Here is a 20,575-nt window from a genome sequence, read left to right on the forward strand (position 1 = left end):
CTTTTGAAGAACATGCTCTGGTGTGTGTGGTGAGGGGGATGGGGGGATGGTGGTGGTGAATCACTTCCTCCACGTGGCTACACTTCTGTCCTGAGACCCTCCCTCCCGTCAAAGGCACGCGGTGGGAGTTGCCCTCTCCTGGGATGTTGGTCTCTCTGTGGGTGCTGCCCTCGACCTCAGCCCGGCCTCATTCGAACGTGTCTGCAAAGGGCTTCTTTATTAACAGTTCAATTGTTTTGTGAGGTCCCAAATCTATCTCCATGTATCCAAAAATCACATGTTGAGTAGCTTAAGACAACCACATTTATGATCTTACCACTCTGGAAGTCGCAAGTCTAAAAGGGATCTCACGGAGCTAAAATCAAAGTGTTGGTGGGGCGGCGTTCCCTCTGGGGGCTCTAGGGGAGGACTTGTTCCTCACTTTAGCCAGCGTCTAGGGGATGCCATGTCCCTTGGCTCGTGGCCCCTTCTTCCATCCTCAGAGCTGGCAATCATAGCAATTCTGATCTCTACTTCTCCACTGATGGCCACCTCACCTCCTTCTTGGGCCCTTGTGTTTCCTTCTTTCACTTAGAAGGATCCTTGAGATTACATTGGGCCCCTCCACCCCTGAAAATCCAAGATAATCTCTCCAAATGGGCAGATCCTTGCATGAGTTTGCTAGGGCTGCCAGAACAAAGTACCGCAGGCTGGGTGGGGGGTGGGCGGCTGAAACAACAGACATTTATTTTCTCATGGTTCTGGAAGCTGGGAGCCTAAGATCCAAGTGTTGGCAGGGCTGGCTCCTCCTGAGGGCTCTCTCCTGGGCTTGCAGATGGCCGCCTTCTCCCCCACCCACCCCACCGGGCCTTCACAAGGTCTTCCCTCTGTGTGTGTGTCTGTGTTCTGATCCCCTCTCATAAAGACACTAGGCTTGGGGCTCCTGGGTGGCTCAGCTGTTGAGCGTCTCCCTTTCGGTTAGGTCCTGGGATTGAATCCCACCCTGCTTCTCCCTCTGCTTGTGTCTCTGCCTCTCTCTCTGTGTCTCTCATGAATAAACAAGATCTTAAAAAGAAAAAAAAGAAAGAAAGAAAAAAAAGAAAGAAAGGAAGGAAGGAAGGAAGGAAGGAAGGAAGGAAGGAAGGAAGAAAGGAAGAAAGGAAGAAAGGAAGAAAGAAAGAAAGAAAAGAAAAGCAGCATTTTTGCAACCACATGCTAGGCTGTCCCAGTGGCATCACTGTTTATAGTTAGAGCCTGGTCCCAGACCAGTTCACAACGTGCTCATTGTCACTCAGCATCCAGGTAAGGACCTCAGGTGACTAATTCTGAGCATAGTCGCCAAACACTCCCCCAGTGCGCATTCACTGGCAGAGGGAAGAAAAGCTCCACGTAATGAGCCAGCAAGAATTGCCAATCCTGGGGTGAGGGTGTGTTTGCTTTCGGGGGGAAGAGCAGCGTAACCCAGACTAATGAGAGGTGCCTGGTGAGCGAGCTGCAGTCAAGGCCAGGGAGAGGGGTGACTCCCTAGTAGGCGGGTGTTGGGGAGCAGGAAGGCTGGGACGGGTGTGGCCGCAGCCAGGCCAGACAGGTCCCTGCCTCATCCGGAGGACAGAGGATGCCCTGCCTGGGAGGGGTCTGGGATGATCTACAGAGGCCTTTCGCATGTGGTCCCTGAAAGACAACCTTGTTCCATCCATCCACTCGACACGGACACGTCGCTAGGAGCCGGGGAGAAGGAGGTGAAGGAAACAGAGCCCCGAAGCTGGCCTCAGCAGAGGCACACAGGCCAGGAGCAAGGGCAAGGACACCGTCCATGAACAAACCAGTGTCAGAGAGCAATGCAGGCCATAGAGTCAGGGGGCAGCGATGGGGTGGGGGGCAGGGAAGCAGGTGGTGTTGAGGCCTGAAGAAGGAGAAGGAGGCCTCCAGGGGAAGGTTTGGAGCAGAACATTCCAGCAGAAAGAGCCTCCCCGAGAAGGGAAGCCATACCACCTCCTTCCCAAAGGGGACCTTGTGGGGACAAGGTGCGCTGCTGTCGGCCTGTGTCTTTGCTGGAAGGCGCCTCTCCTGCTGCTCATCCTTCTGCTGCTCTGGTTGCTCCTTCACCTCCACCCTCCTCCTCCTCACGTCCATTCAGCCCCCCATCCCTCTGTGCCGTCACCCTTTGCTGTCAACCCCAGCTGCCCCGCTGCCTGTAAGCTGAGCTCCGGCTTCAGTTAATGGCCCTCAAGTTGGCTTCTGTTGTTGTCACCTGTGCTGAGCCCCAGGCAGCACCTCCCACCCTGGATGGCCCTGGACGCTTGCTGAGCGGTGTCAGAAGAATTCACTGTGTGTCCCCTCACTGCCTCCTCGGATCCACTTGTGCGCCAGCAGAGGGTGATACCACCAATCAATCCTCCCTCGCCCACACCCTTACACCCAATCCCCCAATCCTAAACCCCTCCAAGGCCTCCCTCTATCCAGCCCCAGGGCCCCCAGGTTAGGTCACCAGCATCCTCATAGGCCTCCCTGCCCTCGGGCTCATGCTGCTCCAATCCATTCTCCATATTCCAACCAGAGCATCTTTCTAAAAGACACCCCTTGCATCTTTCCACTTGCTCCCTCCTTGGCCTATGCTTATTCTGATCCCCTTTTCCATCTAACTGACTCCTAGCTCAAGCATCACCTCTTCCAGGAAGCCTTCCTTGAAGTACCCTATTGGGCAGTTTGTCCTTCCAGCGACTCTGCACAGGAGTCACGAGGGTAGATAGTACTGCTCCCGTTTTACAGGTGAAGAAATTGAAATCCAGACTTGCCCACAGTTATAGGCCATCCTGTAGAGAGGGACAATGGGTCCGGGGAGAAGTCGGCTTCAACCTCTACCCCGTCCTATTCCCGCTCCTCTGCCTCCTTCCTTCTCCAGAGAGTACAAGAAGTACTTGTACAAGTTTGGCTTGGTGAGGACAAAGCTCTTAGGGCCTGGGAAGAGAGAGTCCCCAATTTTTTGTGGGTTCAGGAGCGCAGGTCTCAAAGAACCCAGTGCAAAGCCAAGTAGGCCCAGGGGAGGCAAGGATCCACCCCTGGATGTGCTCGGTTAGATGCCACTACAGATGGGTCTGAGCAAAGACATTAGTCCCTCTGTGCCCTACTCTTCCCTCCTTCTGCTTCCCCAGCTTCTTCCTCAAGGAGCCATCTGTTTGCCCTTAGACGTCATCACTGCGGGAGAACCCTGAACCTTCTCAGAGCTCATGGGCACCAGTGCAGTGTCTAAGCTGCCAGGCTGGACACCGGGCCCTTGGCTCACAGAGGGCAGAATCAGGCTTCGAGCTGGATCTCTTGATCCTAAGGCCAAAGCACCCTGTCTGGAGGCCCAGGTTGCTCAGGAGGGCCAGTTGGGACCCGGCCAAATGGGAAAGGTCCAAGCCTTTCAAGAGATGGATGGTGTTACCCAAATATGGTAGCCACATCTGGCTGTTTACATTTGAATTTAGGTTGACTACAATTTAGTACAACTAAACTTGCAGTTCCTCGGTCACACTGGCCACATGTCAGATGCTCAAGAACCACATGGACAACAAAGATGATAGAGCATTTCCTTCATGGCAGAGGGCCCTACTGGATAGCGTTGGTCTATACCAACACAGCTGAGAACCCACTTGGGAATGGGGCTCTTCAGACCGTCTACAGTCCCATGTTACACGTATACTGTGCTAAGTACTCTATGCTAGGTACCACATACTATATACTATGTATTATATACTATGCTTTTCATATCCGTAATTAGGTCCTAGGCTGTGTCTTCTTGTTGCCTTCCTGATTTTAGAAAAATAACATTCTTTCCCTTGTTTTTCTATTTATATATATATTTTTAAGTTCAGCATCTATCTTCAGTTTTTACTGCTTCCTGTGTTCTTTGGTTCCCATTGCTTTTTTGGTAACTTATTATGATATGTAATAGCTTTTTAAAAAATATATTTATTTAAATAATCTCAGTTTACTTTGGACCACTGATCTCTGTTGTACTTATGTGTTAATTGACATGACTGATGGGCACCTACTTCTCTCTCCCCTATACCCTCTTGCCACCATAAGCTCCCTAAAGGCAGACACTGTCTTTCTCTTGCTCACTTAGAGCTGACTCTGCACCTATAGATGCTTCAGCAGGTCAAAAGAGCTGAGCCTGGCTCCCCGCAGAGCCCACGAGTGGAGGGGCAGGCTTGAAGCTCTGGCCTGGGGGCCTGGGTGAGGACTCACCAAAGCATAACCCTGGAGCTTGGTCCAGGGCTTGGCTGGGAGAGGAAGTGTGTCACGGGCAGCTAAGCCTTGTGCTGCTAACCCTGGCACCCTGAAAACAGGCTCCACAGCGGATTGCTCCTGAGGCAGGCAAGCCATGGCAAGCAGAATTGTGACAGAAAGATAGATTCTAGCACCAAACCCAGCAGATAACCCGGTGGTGATGTCTTAGGACTCACAGCTCGGACATCTCTGACTATATGCCCAGCAATGCCTTCAGAGTTGAGTGCCAGTAGAAACGACAGTAAAACTAAATGGGTGTGATGGGAAAAAACCAAACAGAAGTGCAAGAGACCGTTTCTCCTGAGTGATAAGACTTCAAGGTATTACCGTGGAGGCATTTTGCTTTGGAAAGGGAGCTGTAGGAGCACTCGATGGGGTGCCTGGGTGGCTCAGTAGTTGAGCATCTGCCTTTGCCTCAGGGCATGATCCCGGGGTCCTGGGATCGAGTCCCACATTGGGCTCCCCACCGGGAGCCTGCTTCTCCCTCTGCCTGTGTCTCTGCCTCTCTCTCTCTCTGTCTCATAAATAAATGAATACAGTCAGAAAGAAAGAAAGAAAGAAAGAAAGAAAGAAAGAAAGAAAGAAACCAAGAAGAGGAGGAGGAGGAGGAAAGATACACAGAGACTTGGAACGGATCTGGGCAGAAATGGAGCAACTCTGGTAAGACACTCAGCTTTCCTGAGAGCCGGGAGTCGGCTGTTATGAAATGAGTCTAGGCAATGAACACTGGGTGTTAGTTATAAGAAGGCGGAGCTGCTTCCGGGCTGGAAGGAATGCCTGGTTGCATGAGGACGAAGGAGAACTTGACAAATGCCCTCTGCAAATGTACCAGGGACTATTATAAAAACAACGATCAAGTCAAATAGGAATCCACTTCTTACTTATTAGGATGGCTATTATCAAAAAAAAACAAAAAACAAAAACAAAAGCAAAACCCAGGGATGCCTGGGTGGCGCAGCAGTTGAGCATCTGCCTTTGGCTCAGGTCATGATGCCAGGGTCCTGGGATCGAGTCCTGCATCAGGCTCCCTACAGGGAGCCTGCTTCTCCCTCTGCCTGTGTCTCTGCCTCTCTCTCTGTGTCTCTCATGAATAAATAAATAAAATCTTAAAAAAGAAGAAAAAAGGGAAATAACAAGTGCTGGAGAGAATGTGGGCATCAGAGCCTTTGCACACCACTGATGGGAATGAAAGATGGTGCAGCCACCATGGAGTGCAGTTTGGAGGCTTCTCAAAAGGTTCAACACAGAGTCACCATATTATCCAGCAACTTCACTTTTAGGTATATACCCAACAGAACTGAAAGCAGGGATTCGCCGTACAGGTATTAGTAGCCTCGTGTTCACGGCAGCATTATTCACAATAGCCAAAAAGTGGAAGCAACACTAGCATCCAGTGACAGGTGGCTGGATAAACAAAATGTGGTTAAAAATGGTTAAAATGTGGGGCGCCTAGGTGATTCAGTTGGTTGAGCATCCAACCCTTGGTTTGGGCTCAGGTCGTGAGTTCAAGGTCATGAGATCAAGGCTTGTTATTGGGCTCGCGCTCAGCATGGAGTCTGCTTGAGATTCTATCTCCCTCTCCCTCTGTCCCCCAGCTCTCTCTCTCAAATAAATAAATAAATAATCTTTTAAAAAAGTTAAGATGCTAAATGAGTGTTGTATATATTTTGCTATAGTTCAGTTTTTAAAAATGTAACAATTGAACATGAGTAGGAAAGAAATGAACTTGATTCTCACAGGTCCTGGGGAGAAAGCTGGCACAGGGACTCAGAGCAGAAAAAAGAGGGATTCAGTGCATCCCAGCCAACAGGACCAGGGCGTAGCTGTAGTCATTCCTTACTTGCCAAGTGAATGTAGGTGAATCTCCTAACTGCTCTCAACGCTGGGGCAGGTATAGGGCTGCCGTGGGGATAAGCAGATGCCGAAGGTGGAGAGATGCCCCATGGACATTTAAGTGCAACACAAGGGCACAGAAATACGATTCTCTGCTAAATAGTGGGTGACGTCTTCAACCTGTGAGAGTGAAGGTGACGAGCAAGGGGAAGGTGGCTTGTGGGGTTGGGGAGATACTCTTGAGGTCTGGATGGGAATGATGATGGTTTAGAGCAGCCCGGTGCAGAATAAGATGGAAAGACCAGGGGAGAGAGCTGAAATGTTTGCTGAGCCTGTGGGTAGCAGGTAGCTGGATTCTAGAAGCCCAGTCAATACACACTCCAGGAAAGTCTCTCAAGCGCCCCCCACCCCTTGTAGCCCAACAGCCCCTTGTAGCCCAACGAAGAGCTATGAATATTGTCAGACACTCCTGAGGCAAGCAGGAATATATTTCTGGAAATATAGACCCTAGGCTTCCACCTGGAAAAACACTGTGAAACAATCCCCTCCAAAACATGCGAATCTCAGGCCTCTATTTGACAAAGTAAGTATAGGTTTCAGGTTCAGCAACTTCAGTTTGTAGGAGTTGATAAGCCTGGCACACTGCCTGGTTTTGTAAATAAAGTTTTATTGGAACGCAACCACCTCATTCATTTTATATATTGTTTACAGCCCTTCTCCCATGGGAGAGCTGAGTGGTTATAACAGAAACCTCATGGCCCACAATGTCGAAAATGTTTAATATCTGGCCTATTACAGACAAAGTTTGAGGACCCCTGGTCTAGTTTAATTACATTGTTTTGTTTTCAGTGTATGTATTCTAAAATACCTGCTGTCTATAGTGAGTGATAGCTTTCCACTGATGGTGACAATAATTAATTTAAGTTAAAAAAAAAAAAAAAAGGATACAAAGAGGGCACCTGGGTCATTCAGTTGGTTAAGCATCTGCCTTCAATTCAGGTGATGATCTTGGGGTCCTGGGATTGAGTCTCACATCAGACTCCCTGCTCAGAAGTCTGCTTCTCCCTCTGCCCCTCCCCTGCTCATTTTCTGCCCCCCTTTCTTTCTAATAAATAAATAAATAAAAGCTTAAAAAAGAATCCAAAAAATTAACAAAATAATGAAATTAACAAGCTACCATAAGAACATATTAACAAATTAATAAATTATTATATAACAAATAACAGAAGCAGACCATAGCTGTGGCCAAACCATGGAGTTAGCACATACGGGGCCAAATCCCAGACAAGGCTCAATAAACACCAGACTACAGGACAGGGGTAAGGCAACAGATGTGAGAATGGTGCAGATAAAGATGAGTCTGGGGACCAGGAGAGCATTTCATGAGAATAAGAGATCCATCTCCAGAGGTCCTGTGCCCAACGAGGCTGGAAGAAGGGCCCAGCATGACTTAACTGGTCTCAGTGGGTGTCAAAGGACTCGGAGGGCAGGAAGCCGCAACCAGGAGAAGTCAAGATCAATAAAGGGGAGAGATGCTCGCTTAGGAGAGTTGATGGTGGATCCCTTCCAACCTGGGGTGTTCCTTGTGGACGCACTGGGGCAGGCATGATGTAAAGACATCCATGACTAAACACTTGTCTGTGTTACAGCATGCAGGTGCCAAGCAATTTACACCTATGAACTCACGTAATCTTTCCAGGAACCCCAGGAAATAAGGGGTTATTTTATAATAAAGAGATTGAGGCACAGAGAGTGCAAGGGACTTGCTCAAGGTCACTCAGTGAGTGGCACAGGCTGATGTGGTTACGCCTGCCCAGCATCTGAGCTCTGACACTCAGCTGATGACCGGGCCTTGGTCATCCATATAGTCAAGCCCGGGAACTGTGACTCTGTGTCAGCTGAACACCCGGCTGGCTTGTCTCTGGTCCCTTGGTCTTGGCCTGACCTTTAGAATCCAGGTCATGGAGACACTGTCATCCTGGTGACATCACAGGGAGATGACAAATCTCAGCTTTCCTCAGGAGTGACAAGGTGCCGATTGCCAAGAGGAGGCAGGTCTGTGAGGCAGCAAGGAGGACAAATGTCTCTGAGCCATAGAGGCAGGGACAGCCTCAGCAGCCCAAGAAGTCCATGAGTGGAGTGGAGGGGCCAAAGGGTGGCATCCAGTGGTGCCCCACACCCCACGTTTGTAGTCGGGAAGGGATCCCTGATACCCATTGTCCTACATCTCCTTGTTTTTGTAATTCTTTTTTTTTTTTTTTTTAGATTTTATTTATCTTATTTGAGAAGGTGGGGGAAGGGGCAGAAGGAGAAAGAAAGAGAGAATCTCTCTTCAGCTCCTCTCTCAGTGACATAGGAACAAGCAGGGCCACCTCATTTTCTCCAGTGCCTGGTGGCATGGTGGGCCACCTCTAACGGGGTGCTGGCTTCATAATTACGTTTGTATCAGAAAGCTCGGTTTGCAAGTCTAAACCTTGAATCTGTGCTGTAGCTGAAGTCAAAGAAGGTTCAAAAACCAAATGAACAACCTTCTTAGCCATTGTTACCAGTTGAATTGCGTCCCCCCAAATCCATATATTGACATCCTAACCCCTAAGACCCCGGGATCGGAACCTGGTTTGGAAACGGGGTCGTTACAGATGCAATTAGTTAAGAGGGGGTCAAACGGCAGTGGAGTGCACCCCTCATCTGATATAAAAAGGGGACATTTGGACACAGAGACAGGCACACAGGGGAATGATGCTTGAATGGGAAGGTGAGGCACCTACAAGCCAAGGGACACCCAAGATTGCCAGTAAGGCCCCGGAAGCAAGGAAGGGGCAGAGAACGGAGTCTCCCTCACGGCCCTCCAAAGGAACCCACCCTGAGGACACCCCGATCTCAGACCTCCAGCCTCCAGAACCAGGAGGCATCCATTCCTGTGGTTGGAGGCCCCAGTCTGAGGTTCACTGTCACAGCAGCCCCGGGAACACCAGATGGCTGTTTCCCACAGTGGCTATTACAGCCCACAAGGCGACAGGTCAGGAAAGCTCTGTGGGAGCCAGAGGGGCTGGTGTCCTTGTTCCAACTGAGCACCCCAGACTGTGCTGTGTCCAGTCAAGCGAGGGCTCTGGCTAGTGACCTGCCCCTGGCCTGGGCTCCCCTAGTGCTCCCTGTGTCCACCCCCCCTCCCCGCCCCGGCCAGCCACACCCTGCTGGCTCCTCCTGTCCCCACCCCTCTTCCAGTGGTCCCACCCCCGGGCTCCAGGCTCACCTGGCTTTCCACCAACCGCCCCGTCTGTCCCAGCTGTGTAAACATCCAGAGCGCTCCGTGTGCAGGAAACAGGATCAGGAAGGACAATCAGAGACTCCCTCAGCCTGGGTGGTCTCCCTCCTGGGGCCCACCACTCACCCCATGGAAGAACGGCCACGTGGGGTGACAAGGGAAGGCAGGCTGCAGAACTGGGTGCATAACGCAGACTATTTCTATAAGAAAAGGGGTATTTATGGTTCTGGAGGTTGAATACCAAGTGGGGGATGCCGATTAGCTGTGGATATGAAATTGTGAGTGGTTTGGATCTTTGTTCCTTTTGCTAGTGAGTGGGCCAGAGTTTCTTCAGCTGGAAACGTGTGTGCGTGTGCATGTGCTTGTGTGTGTGTGTGTGTGTGTGTGTGTGAAAATAGTAGCAATAAAAAGGATCCCTAGTGCCCGAAGAACCCATGTTTCCCTGGGATACTAAGTGGGGGTCTGAGCCCAGTAAGGCTGAGCTGGCTTCTCTCTGATCTGTCCTCTGAAGTCAGATGGGAGTACAGGGATCAACCATTTTGATTTTCACTGTAAAATTGTTCACAGGGAGACACCTGGGTGGCTGAGTGGGTGAGCATCTGCCTTCAGCTCAGGGCATGACCCCGGGGTCCTGGGATGGAGTCCTACATCGGGCTCCCCGCAGGGAGCCTACTTCTCCCTCTGCCTGTGTCTCTGCTTCTCTCTGTGTCTCTCATGAATAAATAAATAAAATCTTTAAAAAGTAATAATAAAATTGTTCGCAGGCACATGGGACTCTGCAAAGGCACCTGGGAACCTGCAGACAGCCAGGCCTGGACACACCCGCCCGGCCTTGCACGGCCACTGCAAGGACACTAAACCTGCCCCAGCAGATGGGCATTGCTGTCCGCCAGCTGTTCTTCCCTAGACCCCTCCTGGTCACAGCTGTCGGCGGAAGGTGGGGGGACAGTGGGAAGGACACCAGCTTCTCCAGCAACGGGAGGTGCTCCTGTATCGATACCTAACTGCTTCGGAGGATGTACTCAGAAAGGGAAGCAAACACTGGCTGGGAGATTGGTCTCGGCTACTTCTCACTTGGAGATGCTCCAGATGGGCTACCTGGCTTGAGTCAAGCCTCTTGGTATTTCAGATCCTAAAATCTCTAACACAGGGGGCCCCCGGGTGGCTCAGTCAGTGGCGCATCCAACTCTTGGTTTCTGGCTCAGGTCATGATCTCAGGGTCATGGGATAGAGCCCCGCCCCTCGGGCTCTGCGCTAAGTGTAGTGTCCGCTTGAGGATTTTCCCTCTCCCTCTGCCCCTCCCCCCTGCTTGTGAATTAATTGATTAATTAAAGAAATCTATGACACTAATTGTCCAACCCCCCACCCCAGGGCTTTCTTGCTGAAAGTCTCTCAGTCCAGGTGAGCCTGGAGCCCGGGGGTGGGACCACTGGAAGAGGGATGGGGACAGGAGGAGCCAGCAGGGCGTGGCTGGCTGGGGGGAAACAGGGAGCACTAGGGGAGCCCAGGCCAGAGGCAGGTCACTAGCAGGAGCCCTCGCTTGACTGGACACAGCACAGTCTAGGGTGCTCGGTTGTTTCACACTCTGAAACAAAGCTGAGGTCACCTGTTCATTCTCACCCACCCGGGAAGGCATGGAAAGAGTGGAAATGATTTCCTTCACTTGTGTGGGGAAACTGAGTCCCGGAGAGGTTCAGTGTGCAGGTCAGGATCCCACAGTGAATCGGGGACAGAGGGGCGCTGTGAGAGGCCACCGTGACAAGGCCATCGTGTCCTACATAACCCCTGGGGGGTGCGAGCAGTGCCACCGAGACAGGAGGCCAAGGTCAAGTCAGTAGGTCCGGGAGACGCAGAGAACCAGGTAGGCCTTTCTTGACTTGCGCCTGGCGCCGCCTGTTGGTCCACAGCTGGAGGCCAGAGGGCACCCCCTTCCCCCCCACACACACACACACCCCGTCTATCTTCTGTCACTTTAGGCTCTGGCCTGAGCCTCCGTGTAGGAAGCCAAGCCCCCAGGTCTTCACAGTGGAGGGATCCACAGGACACAGCACCTTCTCTGGGTCTCTATTTGGTCTCTAGCACTGACCGACTCTCCCGACACAATTTCAAAATCTATCTGTGCCAACAAGGTCTCTTCCACATCTTTTACTTAAAACCTCCCTTCGGCACCAGGAAAAGTAGGGCAGAGGGGGTGAGGGGGACGAAAGTCCCGCGCTTACCACGGGAGGTGAAGCAACCTGCCAGCACCCGCCCAGGATGCGAGGGTCCCAGGACCGGCCACCCGAGGGCCCTGGCTGACACCGAAGATCCCTCCCAGGGCCCCTGACTCCTCCTCCGCCTCGTAACTCGGTTGGCCCAGCGATGACCAGTCCCACTGCCGGTGATGTCAGGCTATTTTGGTCGGGACCATTCCTGAGTCATGAAGCAGTTAAGAAATATCCTGCCCCACTGGCTACCATGCTCATAAAGGTAGATCCACGTGTACTTCCTTGTGGCTCCAGACAGCCTGACGGCTCCCTCGGCTGCTCACACCCAGCAGGGAGCGAGGGCAGAGGCAAGACGCAGAACCACCACCCTCCCATGCAAATCACCCCCGGGAGTGCAGCTCGGCTCCTCCCGCTTCTCCCCGGGCAATGCTCCTGGGGAGGCGGTGGGGAAGATGCAACCCGGGCCGCTGCGCCTTCCTCCTTGTCCTGGCCCTCTTGCTCGACGCCGTGGGCCTGGTGCTTCTGCTGCTGGGCATCCTCGCCTCCCTCGATTACTGGGACTTCTTGGTCTACACGGGGGCCCTGATCCTGGCTTTCAGCCTGCTGTTCTGGATCAGCTGGTATTCCCTCAACATCGAGGAACCTCTGGAGAAACTGGACTTTTAGTTTGGCTGCAGGCAGGGAAGGAGGGATGAGGACTGCACAGGCACCTGGCTCTGAACCTGGGGCTGTCGGAGGAGCGGGGACACGTTGCCACTCCCACCCAGGATGCTCCTCCAAGGATGAGGTGAGTGCACGCCAGGTCTGCTCGGAGGAGTGGCCAGGGAGGCTGGGCCGAGCAAGGGCAGGCTTGAGTGGGCAAGCAGCTGGGAGCCTGCACCTTGCCTGGGGGGTCTGTTGACCTGGGCCCCAGCTCATCTGTGGTGGGCCACAGGTGTCCCCTCCCCTGGGGCCCTTATGGAATCTAGATGGAGGGTCTCCACAGCCCCTTCCACTCCTCATATGCCACGCAGAGCATGAAATTGCTCCTTCAGCTCAGAACTTGGGAGAAAAGAGCCCATCCTGATTCTCTGTTGGGAAGGCTCTAGGTGGCAAGGAAAGCCTTTAGCTCTGGGAGAGGATGGAAGATTCCCCAATGGTTGCTTGTGCCCTTGTGTGGATGGAGGTGGTGCAGACTGGCCTGCAGCAGGGAATGGCCCAGAAGGGCCTTTCTACTTTGCTTCCTCCCTCCACCTGCAGATGGGATATGCACCAACAGGCGGAGGACCTGCCTTCTCTCTCAGCCAGTGCTCTCACCCCACCCTCCTCGCACACACTCCATGCAGCCACGACCGCCTCCCCACCCCACCTTCCAATCCCCACCCGGCCCCGGCTGGTCTGGGAGACTCAGAAGTCAAGAGACCATGGCGGGCCATTCCATCGACCGAGCGGCCCTTCCCAGCCAGGCCGGCTGCACGGTTGATTGCATGTAACCCAGGAGGCAGATAATTGTAAGATTTTTCACAGGGGCACTAAGCGCCAAGGATTGAGCTGGTCTGGCCCCCCACAGCCTTGCATTATGGGCAGCCCTCCCCAGGAGAGTGAAACAGGAGCCCTCGTTGGGCTGAAGATCACCATTCCCCCCACCAACCCCAACCCCACCCCAGTGGCCGGGAACCTGGCATAGCCGGGCACTCCCTTTCCAGCCCTGGCTGCGAGGATAAAGGTCACGGCTGTGTTGGAAGCAGAAGGTAATAATTCCTGTGTCTCTTCTGGGGGTTTCTGTTTGACCCTTGGAATGGAGAGACCAGAGCAGCAGTTTGAAGAGGTTTCTGGAAGGGAGGGTAAAACCTGATCCCGGCAGGTGAAAGGAAAAGAGATGGGAAGTCTGAGGGCCTGGGTCCCACTCCGAGTGGCACCACTTGTTGCCTGGGTGACACGGGGGCAGGCTGCACCATGCCCCAAGGCTCAGTCTCCTCATCTGTAATACGAGGCTGACATGGCCCAGCCTTGTCATCACTGGGGCCAAAAAGAGGTATGGCTCTCTGCAGACCCTGTGGTTTTTACAAATGTCACATATCCTTACTAAACATATAATAGAGGGGGGGGATCCCTGGGTGGCGCAGCGGTTTAGTGCCTGCCTTTGGCCCAGGGCGCGATCCTGGAGACCCGGGATCGAATCCCACGTCGGGCTCCCGGTGCATGGAGCCTGCTTCTCCCTCTGCCTGTGTCTCTGCCTCTCTCTCTCTCTCTGTGACTATCATAAATAAATAAAAATTTTAAAAAAAACATATAATAGAGGGTGAGTAAACTGACCTGGAGTCCCCACTGAGAGTACTTGGTGCACCTCAAACTGGTAGTGAAGGAGTCAGCTTGCACCCCAAAGCAAAAAGAACCCCTAATTTATTGCTCATTCCCAAAGGCATGTCAGGCACTGTGCAAGGCACTAGGGATACCATGAAGGATAAGGTACATAGGTCTCTACCCTCAAGGGGTTTCCCGTCGAGGAGACTCTTAGTGAGATGGAGGCCCAATAACAGAGTCAGGGGAAGACTTCCTAGTCTTCCTTTTGTCCTAGGAAAGGGACATCACTTCATAGGAACGGCCAACAGAGAAGCTAACCCAGAAAGTGGAGTCTTTCAGGGAGAGGCAATTGGTGAGCAAAGCAGGAATTTGATCATTATCTTCAGAACAATAAGAAGTGATTAAAGAGAATGTAAGCAAGGGTGGGAGCTTGACATAACTGCATCTATGTTTCAAAAGACAACCTGGCCATGGCACAGATGATGGTGGTGGTGGTGGTGGTGGTGGTGGCGGTGGTAAGGGTGATGATCACCAGTTCAAGTTCCTTTGGGGAAGCCAAGTCACTTGCTCGAAGAACTAGGGGTTCCTAGTGTGAGGCTCCTTGCCCTTTATGTCCTTCCCCAGAAAGGAGTTCAGTAGCCCAGTGGTGAGGAGCATGGGCCAAGACCCAGACTGCCTGGTTTGAATCCAGCTTTGTCCCTTACGAGCTGTGTAAGTAACTCCTGGAGTGAGCTACTTCACGTCCCCATGCCCTATTTTCCAAACCTATAAAATGGAAATGGTGCTAATGACAGCCCCGACTTCATAGATTATGATCAGACCAGCCCGGGCGGCCTCATAAGGATGTTGCAGAGACCAAGTGGGCTCGTGTGTGTGGCACCCATGAGCGATAATTAACTGACACAAGGGTACTCCAGGGAACCTCTCTGTCACGATGCAGGTGGTTGGTGCGTTACAGAAAAGTAAGGCCTTCCTCTGAGATAGACACCCCTAAAGTGTTACATGATCACCCCTTTTTTAAACATTTTTTTTTAAAGACTTTATTTGGGGCAGCCCTGGTGGCTCGGCGGTTTAGCACCGCCTTCAGCCCAGAGCCTGATTCTGGAGACCCGGGATCGAGTCCCACGTCGGGCTCCCTGCATGGAGCCTGCTTCTCTCTCTGCCTGTGTCTCTATCTCTCTCTCTGTGTGTCTCTCATGAATAATAAAATAAATCTTTTAAAATCTTTAAAAAATAAAGATTTTATTTGTTTATTCATGAGAGACACACACACACAATGAGGCAGAGACACAGGCAGGAGGAGAAGCAGAGCCCAATGCGGGACTTTATCCCAGGACCCTGGGCCGGGATCACACCCTGAGCCGAAGGCAGATGCTCAACCACTGAGCCACCCAGGTGCCCCCCATGGAAAGTTCTAACCAGGTTCTGAGAAGACCCCTCAGGGGCTGGGGTAGAGGACAGCAGCCCTACCCACCCGACAATATACAGCTCCAGAAAAGTGGGGTGTTCCACAGTTTTATCTACTGAACTGTCACAGAAGGCTTCCTGGGGACACAAGTCCTAATGCTAAAACGTATTTCTGAAAACGACTCATCCCAATCCCCTTACATGTAGTCTGTGACCTTTGGCCTGGGCATAATTTCTAACCACACTCAGGATTTATGGGCAGTTTACAACTGGCGCCGTCAGTTCTCCAATTCTCAGAGTGGAGTAAAAGGAAAGAGCATGGACTCCCCTTAATACAGAGCCCGAGGCCGCCCTTCCGAGCTCATCCTTCAGTTTTGGGACGATGAGTTTGCTAGAACACCCCCACCCCCCTCCCCAAGATAAGCGGGTTGCACCCCCGGCACAAGGTCTGGTATGGAATTGGGGTCAGGACAGGGCAGGGCCTGGCAGTCTCTCGATCCCTCAGCCTGTGGCCTGCATGGTTCTCCAGTGACTAGAGGGCAGCCTGGCCACTAAACCTCAAAGCACCGCCCCCCCACCCGCCCCCAGGAATTTCGAATGAGTGCCTTGTGTACCAAGTGAGGCAACTTGCCATCTGATTTTATCACTTGGTCACTATATTCTCGAAAGATCTGTTTGTTCCATGGTTTCACTTGCTGGGCATTTCTTGTAGCTAGAGATAAACCCCCAGGCAGAGTCAGGTGAGGACTCTCGGCTTTCTACATGAGGGTGTACATCTACACCCAACCCCAAACATACACACACATACACCCTCACACCTGCCACACACGTACCAGAAATACACATTCACAGAAACACACACACACACACACACACACACACACACACACACACTCCAGCAACCGAAGCCCAAGGGCATGGGTGGCTCGCAGCCCTGAGCCCGGGGAAGTGAAACCTCTTCCTCACCATCGACATTTTTCCTACACGCAGACACCCCGTCTGCCCATAGGGGCTGCCAGGTCAGCTCAGGGTACAGCCCGGTGGAAAGGCCTGCACGCCAGCTCCGCACACCCAGGCCACGGGCACACGCGGTCCTCGGGCTGCGTGAAGGGCCAGATGTTTCTCTAATCCCTGGAGGAATGTTTAATCTAGGGGGAGAGATAAAGCAAGTACACAATACTCCGCAAAAGCACACAGAAAATGTGTGCCAGGAGAAAAGCTTGGTCTTGCACGGAGCTCTGAGCACCCCGTTGAGGAAGAGATCCTACAGGGGTGGGGTGGGGTAGGGGTGAAGAAGGGGTGTGTGTGTGTGTGTGTGTGTGTGTGTGTGGCTTCGGACATCTGGCCTGGGTCCCCGGGAGCAGGAAAGAACGTGACAGGCAGAGACGGCACTTGGGAAGAGCTGGAGGGAAGGAGTGCAGAAAGAACAAAATGAAAGAATATTCTGGAAGGAGCGAGCAAGCAGGTGGGACTAGGTCGGGAGTGTTCACTGGAGGCCACTGGATGCAAGATGAGGACTGAGATGCTTGGAAAGCAAGGAAGAGAGTTCAGAGGCTGTGAAGGGAAATGGCCAGGCTCTGCTTATGGTAGCAGGTGCAGGGACAGGTGCAAGGATAGGTGAGAGGGGGCAGGGGGGCGGGCAGGGGAACACTCAGGAAGCTCAGTGGGCAAGTAAGAGACGGACAGGAACAGAGGGCCATGGAGAGCAGAGGAGACGGAGACAGCGTGAGTGGGGACAGACAGGCCCAGAGGACGGTCCGTCCTGGTCCCAGGTAGCCAGGCGGCAGTGTCAAAGGCTGCAGAGAGCCCAGCTGCCCTGAGGATGAGGGAAGTCGAGGGACGGCTCAGGTTTGCTTCCGATGATGCTCTTTCCTGCACACGTGCATCGTTTGAGAGGCAAATGGTGCCTTTGAGCAGAATGGCCCAGCTGGCGTGGGATGCACAGGTTTTAAACTTAGAAGGGAGATGGGGCATGGAGGTGGGACCGTGGATGAGCTTGTACAGGCTGCACAGGTAGAGACAGAGGAGGAAAGCAGGGTGTGTGTGTGTGGGGGGGGGGACCAGTTGGAAGGGGGGGATGCCTAGGATTCTCTAAAGGAGGCCCTGCACATGATCCCACTCACCCTATCAAACTGCCCTGCAGAACCCATCATCATTATCACCGATCATTAATCACCTGTACAGATGAGGGTCAAGGAGCACCGAGTCTAAGTCCCTTCCCATTCTGTGAGTCTGCAACCCAGCCAGGCTCACTCACTCACTCACTGTCCAGAGCGCTTTTTACAGAGTTAGAGCCAAGAAATTGCAGCGAAGACCATATAGCATGCAACGCCTACCTTATTTACTCTCTGGTCTCCTACAGAATAGTTTGCTGACCTCTGGCCCAGCCCTGGTTACTTCCCACGGGAGCCGAAGACAGAACCTTGAGCCATGCCTGCTTTGGGGGGAGTGGGAGAAGGAAGGCAGGCTGGGAAGCCTACAGGGACGTTCCCGGTAGTAATAAGGGAGCAACATCCTACAGGTGACAAAGAGGATATGATGTCAAGAGTAGGGGGCCGACCATCGAATGCCTGTAGCCTGAGCAGAGTGGGCTGGATGTGGCCATGAACCTTTGTCACTACCAACTGGGGATAAAATAGGACCAGCGCTGCATGTGGAGTGGCTGCCAAGATGTCCAAAGGGACAGGGGCCAGCACAGATCCATCTTCAAGAAGATTGAGCAGGATGGTAAGGGGAGGGGAGGGGGGGAGCCAGGGGACAGGCAAAGAAGACACCAGAGTTAGAAAGGAAGACAGCTGGATGTCTGGCCATGTCCAAGGTGGACCTGGGGGTGGAATCCAGAGCTCCAGGAGAGCCATTAGCTTTGCCCACAGTGAAGGCTGGGGAGGGGGAACTCAGACTTGACGAGTGACTGGGGATTTACTGGCCAATCACTTGTTTTCAGGACCTCATCTGATGCTCACAGCTCAGGGATTCAAATACCCTTTTACAGGTGGAGGAAACTGTCTCAGAGCAGTTCCCAACTAGCCCAGGGACACTGCGCTATGGAGAGGCAGTGCTAGAATTCACACCTAAGTCCTCTTGACTCCAAGAACACACAGGTTTGAAATGATGTGTTCAAATCTCGAGCCGACCCATTTTATCTTCATTCATTCAACACAGGTCCCGTCTGTCGACAGAGTAACATCAAAGCGGGAAGATGCTCCACTTTGCCCCGCATCCTTTACTCATACCCAGGAGGATCCAGAGGCTGCGAGGCAGAGGCTTTCAAAGCACCCACCGGGATGCCCCCGCATTGCATGAATGCCAGGCTTCTGGAAGGTTCCAATCTCCATCAAGAGTCCAGTGCCCCTGCACCACGCCACTATCTATGCTGCTGGTGCCCCGCCTGTTCCAGGAGAACCTGAGAAGCCTCAAACTTCTTGCACTGGGACTCTGATGGAATAAACTTCATGGTGGGCTTAGATGCCACGACAAGTCCCATCCCCGCTGCTCCTCTTGTCAATGTCCTGTTAAAGACTAACAGAACCAAGCGCAAAAGTCTAAATGGGGTCTCCTGCAAGCACACATCGTGCTGTGTTATTGCTACTTCTCCTCTCTGGTTCCACGGACAAGCCATGGGAGCCTCGGAAGGAAGCTCTTGGTATGGCCCAGGTGGACCCCATCTCTTGGTATGGCCCAGCTGGAACACTAGACCTATAGCAACATGTTGGTTGCGGAAGCAAAGCAGGGCCTGCCACGTGCAAGAGGCTGCCTCCTCAGTGCTGGACGCTGTTAATGATGAACGCAGCCCTGCCCATGTGCACAGCCAGGCTGCCCGGGTGGCTCACATTGAGCTTTTACTAGGCTAGAATCCTTGTCCTCTAGGCGATTCTCTGCCTCTGCTGTGCTGTCCTCTTGTTTTGCATTTCTTGATCCTAAGAGCAGGACTCTTTTTATCTTAACTCAGTTGCATCTAGTCAAATGCAGCCCGACTGTCAAAGCCACCTACGACAGTCACCCTTCAGAGGCTAATCAGACGTGCATGTGCTCGTCTCCAGTGCTTGACCTGCCTCAATAACTTATATTTTCCTTGGTGTAATTTTGTACTTTTTATTTATATTTCACCTCAAAAAAGTATAAGTGTTCCCTATAAGCTATTTCAGATGCCCTGTGGTACGAGGTAGTTCTCTAAATATAGAAGTATGTTTGGCCTTTGGCTTTACCATGATGCAACTTGTTTCTAAGTCTGCTTTGTCTCTAAGAATTCTCAAACTCCCAGCTTGACAGCAGCCTCGTTTCAAAAGTTGAATCTGCTTCTGTGCAAGTTCTGGAATTTGACATTGGGCAAAGCACCTCCTGAAAAGGGCACACAGAGCCCAGTGGACAGAGACAATACATCATGGGTTCTCCTGACACCATGAATCTTCTGGAAGTTCCATGCTCAGCCACCAGCCTGGCCTCTCAGCATTGAGGCTGGACTCAGAAACCTGACAAGCTCTCACAAAAGAACATTCCAGATAAGCCATTAAGAAGAAAGTTTCCAGGGATCCCTGGGTGGCGCAGCAGTTTAGCGCCTGCCTTTGGCCCAGGGCGCGATCCTGGAGACCCGGGTCGGGCTCACAGTGCATGGAGCCTGCTTCTCCCTCTGCCTATGTCTCTGCCTCTCTCTCTCTATCTCTCTCTGTGACTCTCATAAATAAATAAAAATTAAAAAAAAAAAAAGAAGAAGAAGAAGAAAGGTTCCAGGGTAGCCTGGGTGGCTCAGTGGTTGAGCGTCTGTCTTCAGCTCAGGGCATGATCCTAGAGTCCTGGGATCGAGTCCTGCATCGGGCTCCCCTCAGGGAGCCTGCTTCTCCCTCTGCCTGTGTCTCTGCCTCTCTCTGTGTCTTTCATGAATAAATAAAATCTTAAAAAAAAAAAAGAATAATAAGAAGAAAGATTCCCCCTCCTACTCCAGAAGATTCCTTGACCATCTGTGTAATCCTACTGATTTTCCCACCTGGACATTTCTTTGTGTTTCTCACCTGACTCCACGCAGTGAGGAAGCACTTCCTCTCACTTGAGGTGCTAATAAATGTTAGCACAGAACGGAGGGTGGTGTGTCATCAACACCACCCTGAGCAGCTAGTTCCTGAGGAAGACGCTGTGTTGGAAGCCAACTAACTTCCTTCTTGTTTTTTTTTTTTTTAATTCTAGAAGTGGAACAGGTTTTCCTTTCTTTGGCTGGGACCCAAATGCAATTGTTGGCTCTCATTTCATAGCAGCCACGCTGTTCAAGATATGCCAATCTCAAAAGAGTGGGCTTGTGCTGAGCCCAGAGCTTATGGTCTCAGAGAGGCCTCAG

General features: G+C 52.2%; 1 protein-coding gene across 1 annotated transcript; it reads left to right on the forward strand.

The window, feature by feature from the left end:
* Nucleotides 1–11,749: 11,749 nt before the first annotated feature.
* TMEM238L (transmembrane protein 238 like) lies at nt 11,750–14,311 on the forward strand. The gene has a single exon (XM_072821113.1). It carries the CDS (start codon nt 11,986–11,988, stop codon nt 12,223–12,225), a length of 240 nt encoding a protein of 79 aa, XP_072677214.1. The 5' UTR covers nt 11,750–11,985; the 3' UTR covers nt 12,226–14,311.
* The last annotated feature ends 6,264 nt before the right edge of the window (nt 14,312–20,575 follow it).

The sequence above is a fragment of the Canis lupus genome, chromosome 3 (genome assembly GCF_048164855.1).
Source record: "Canis lupus baileyi chromosome 3, mCanLup2.hap1, whole genome shotgun sequence".
Taxonomy (NCBI): Eukaryota; Metazoa; Chordata; class Mammalia; order Carnivora; family Canidae; genus Canis; species Canis lupus.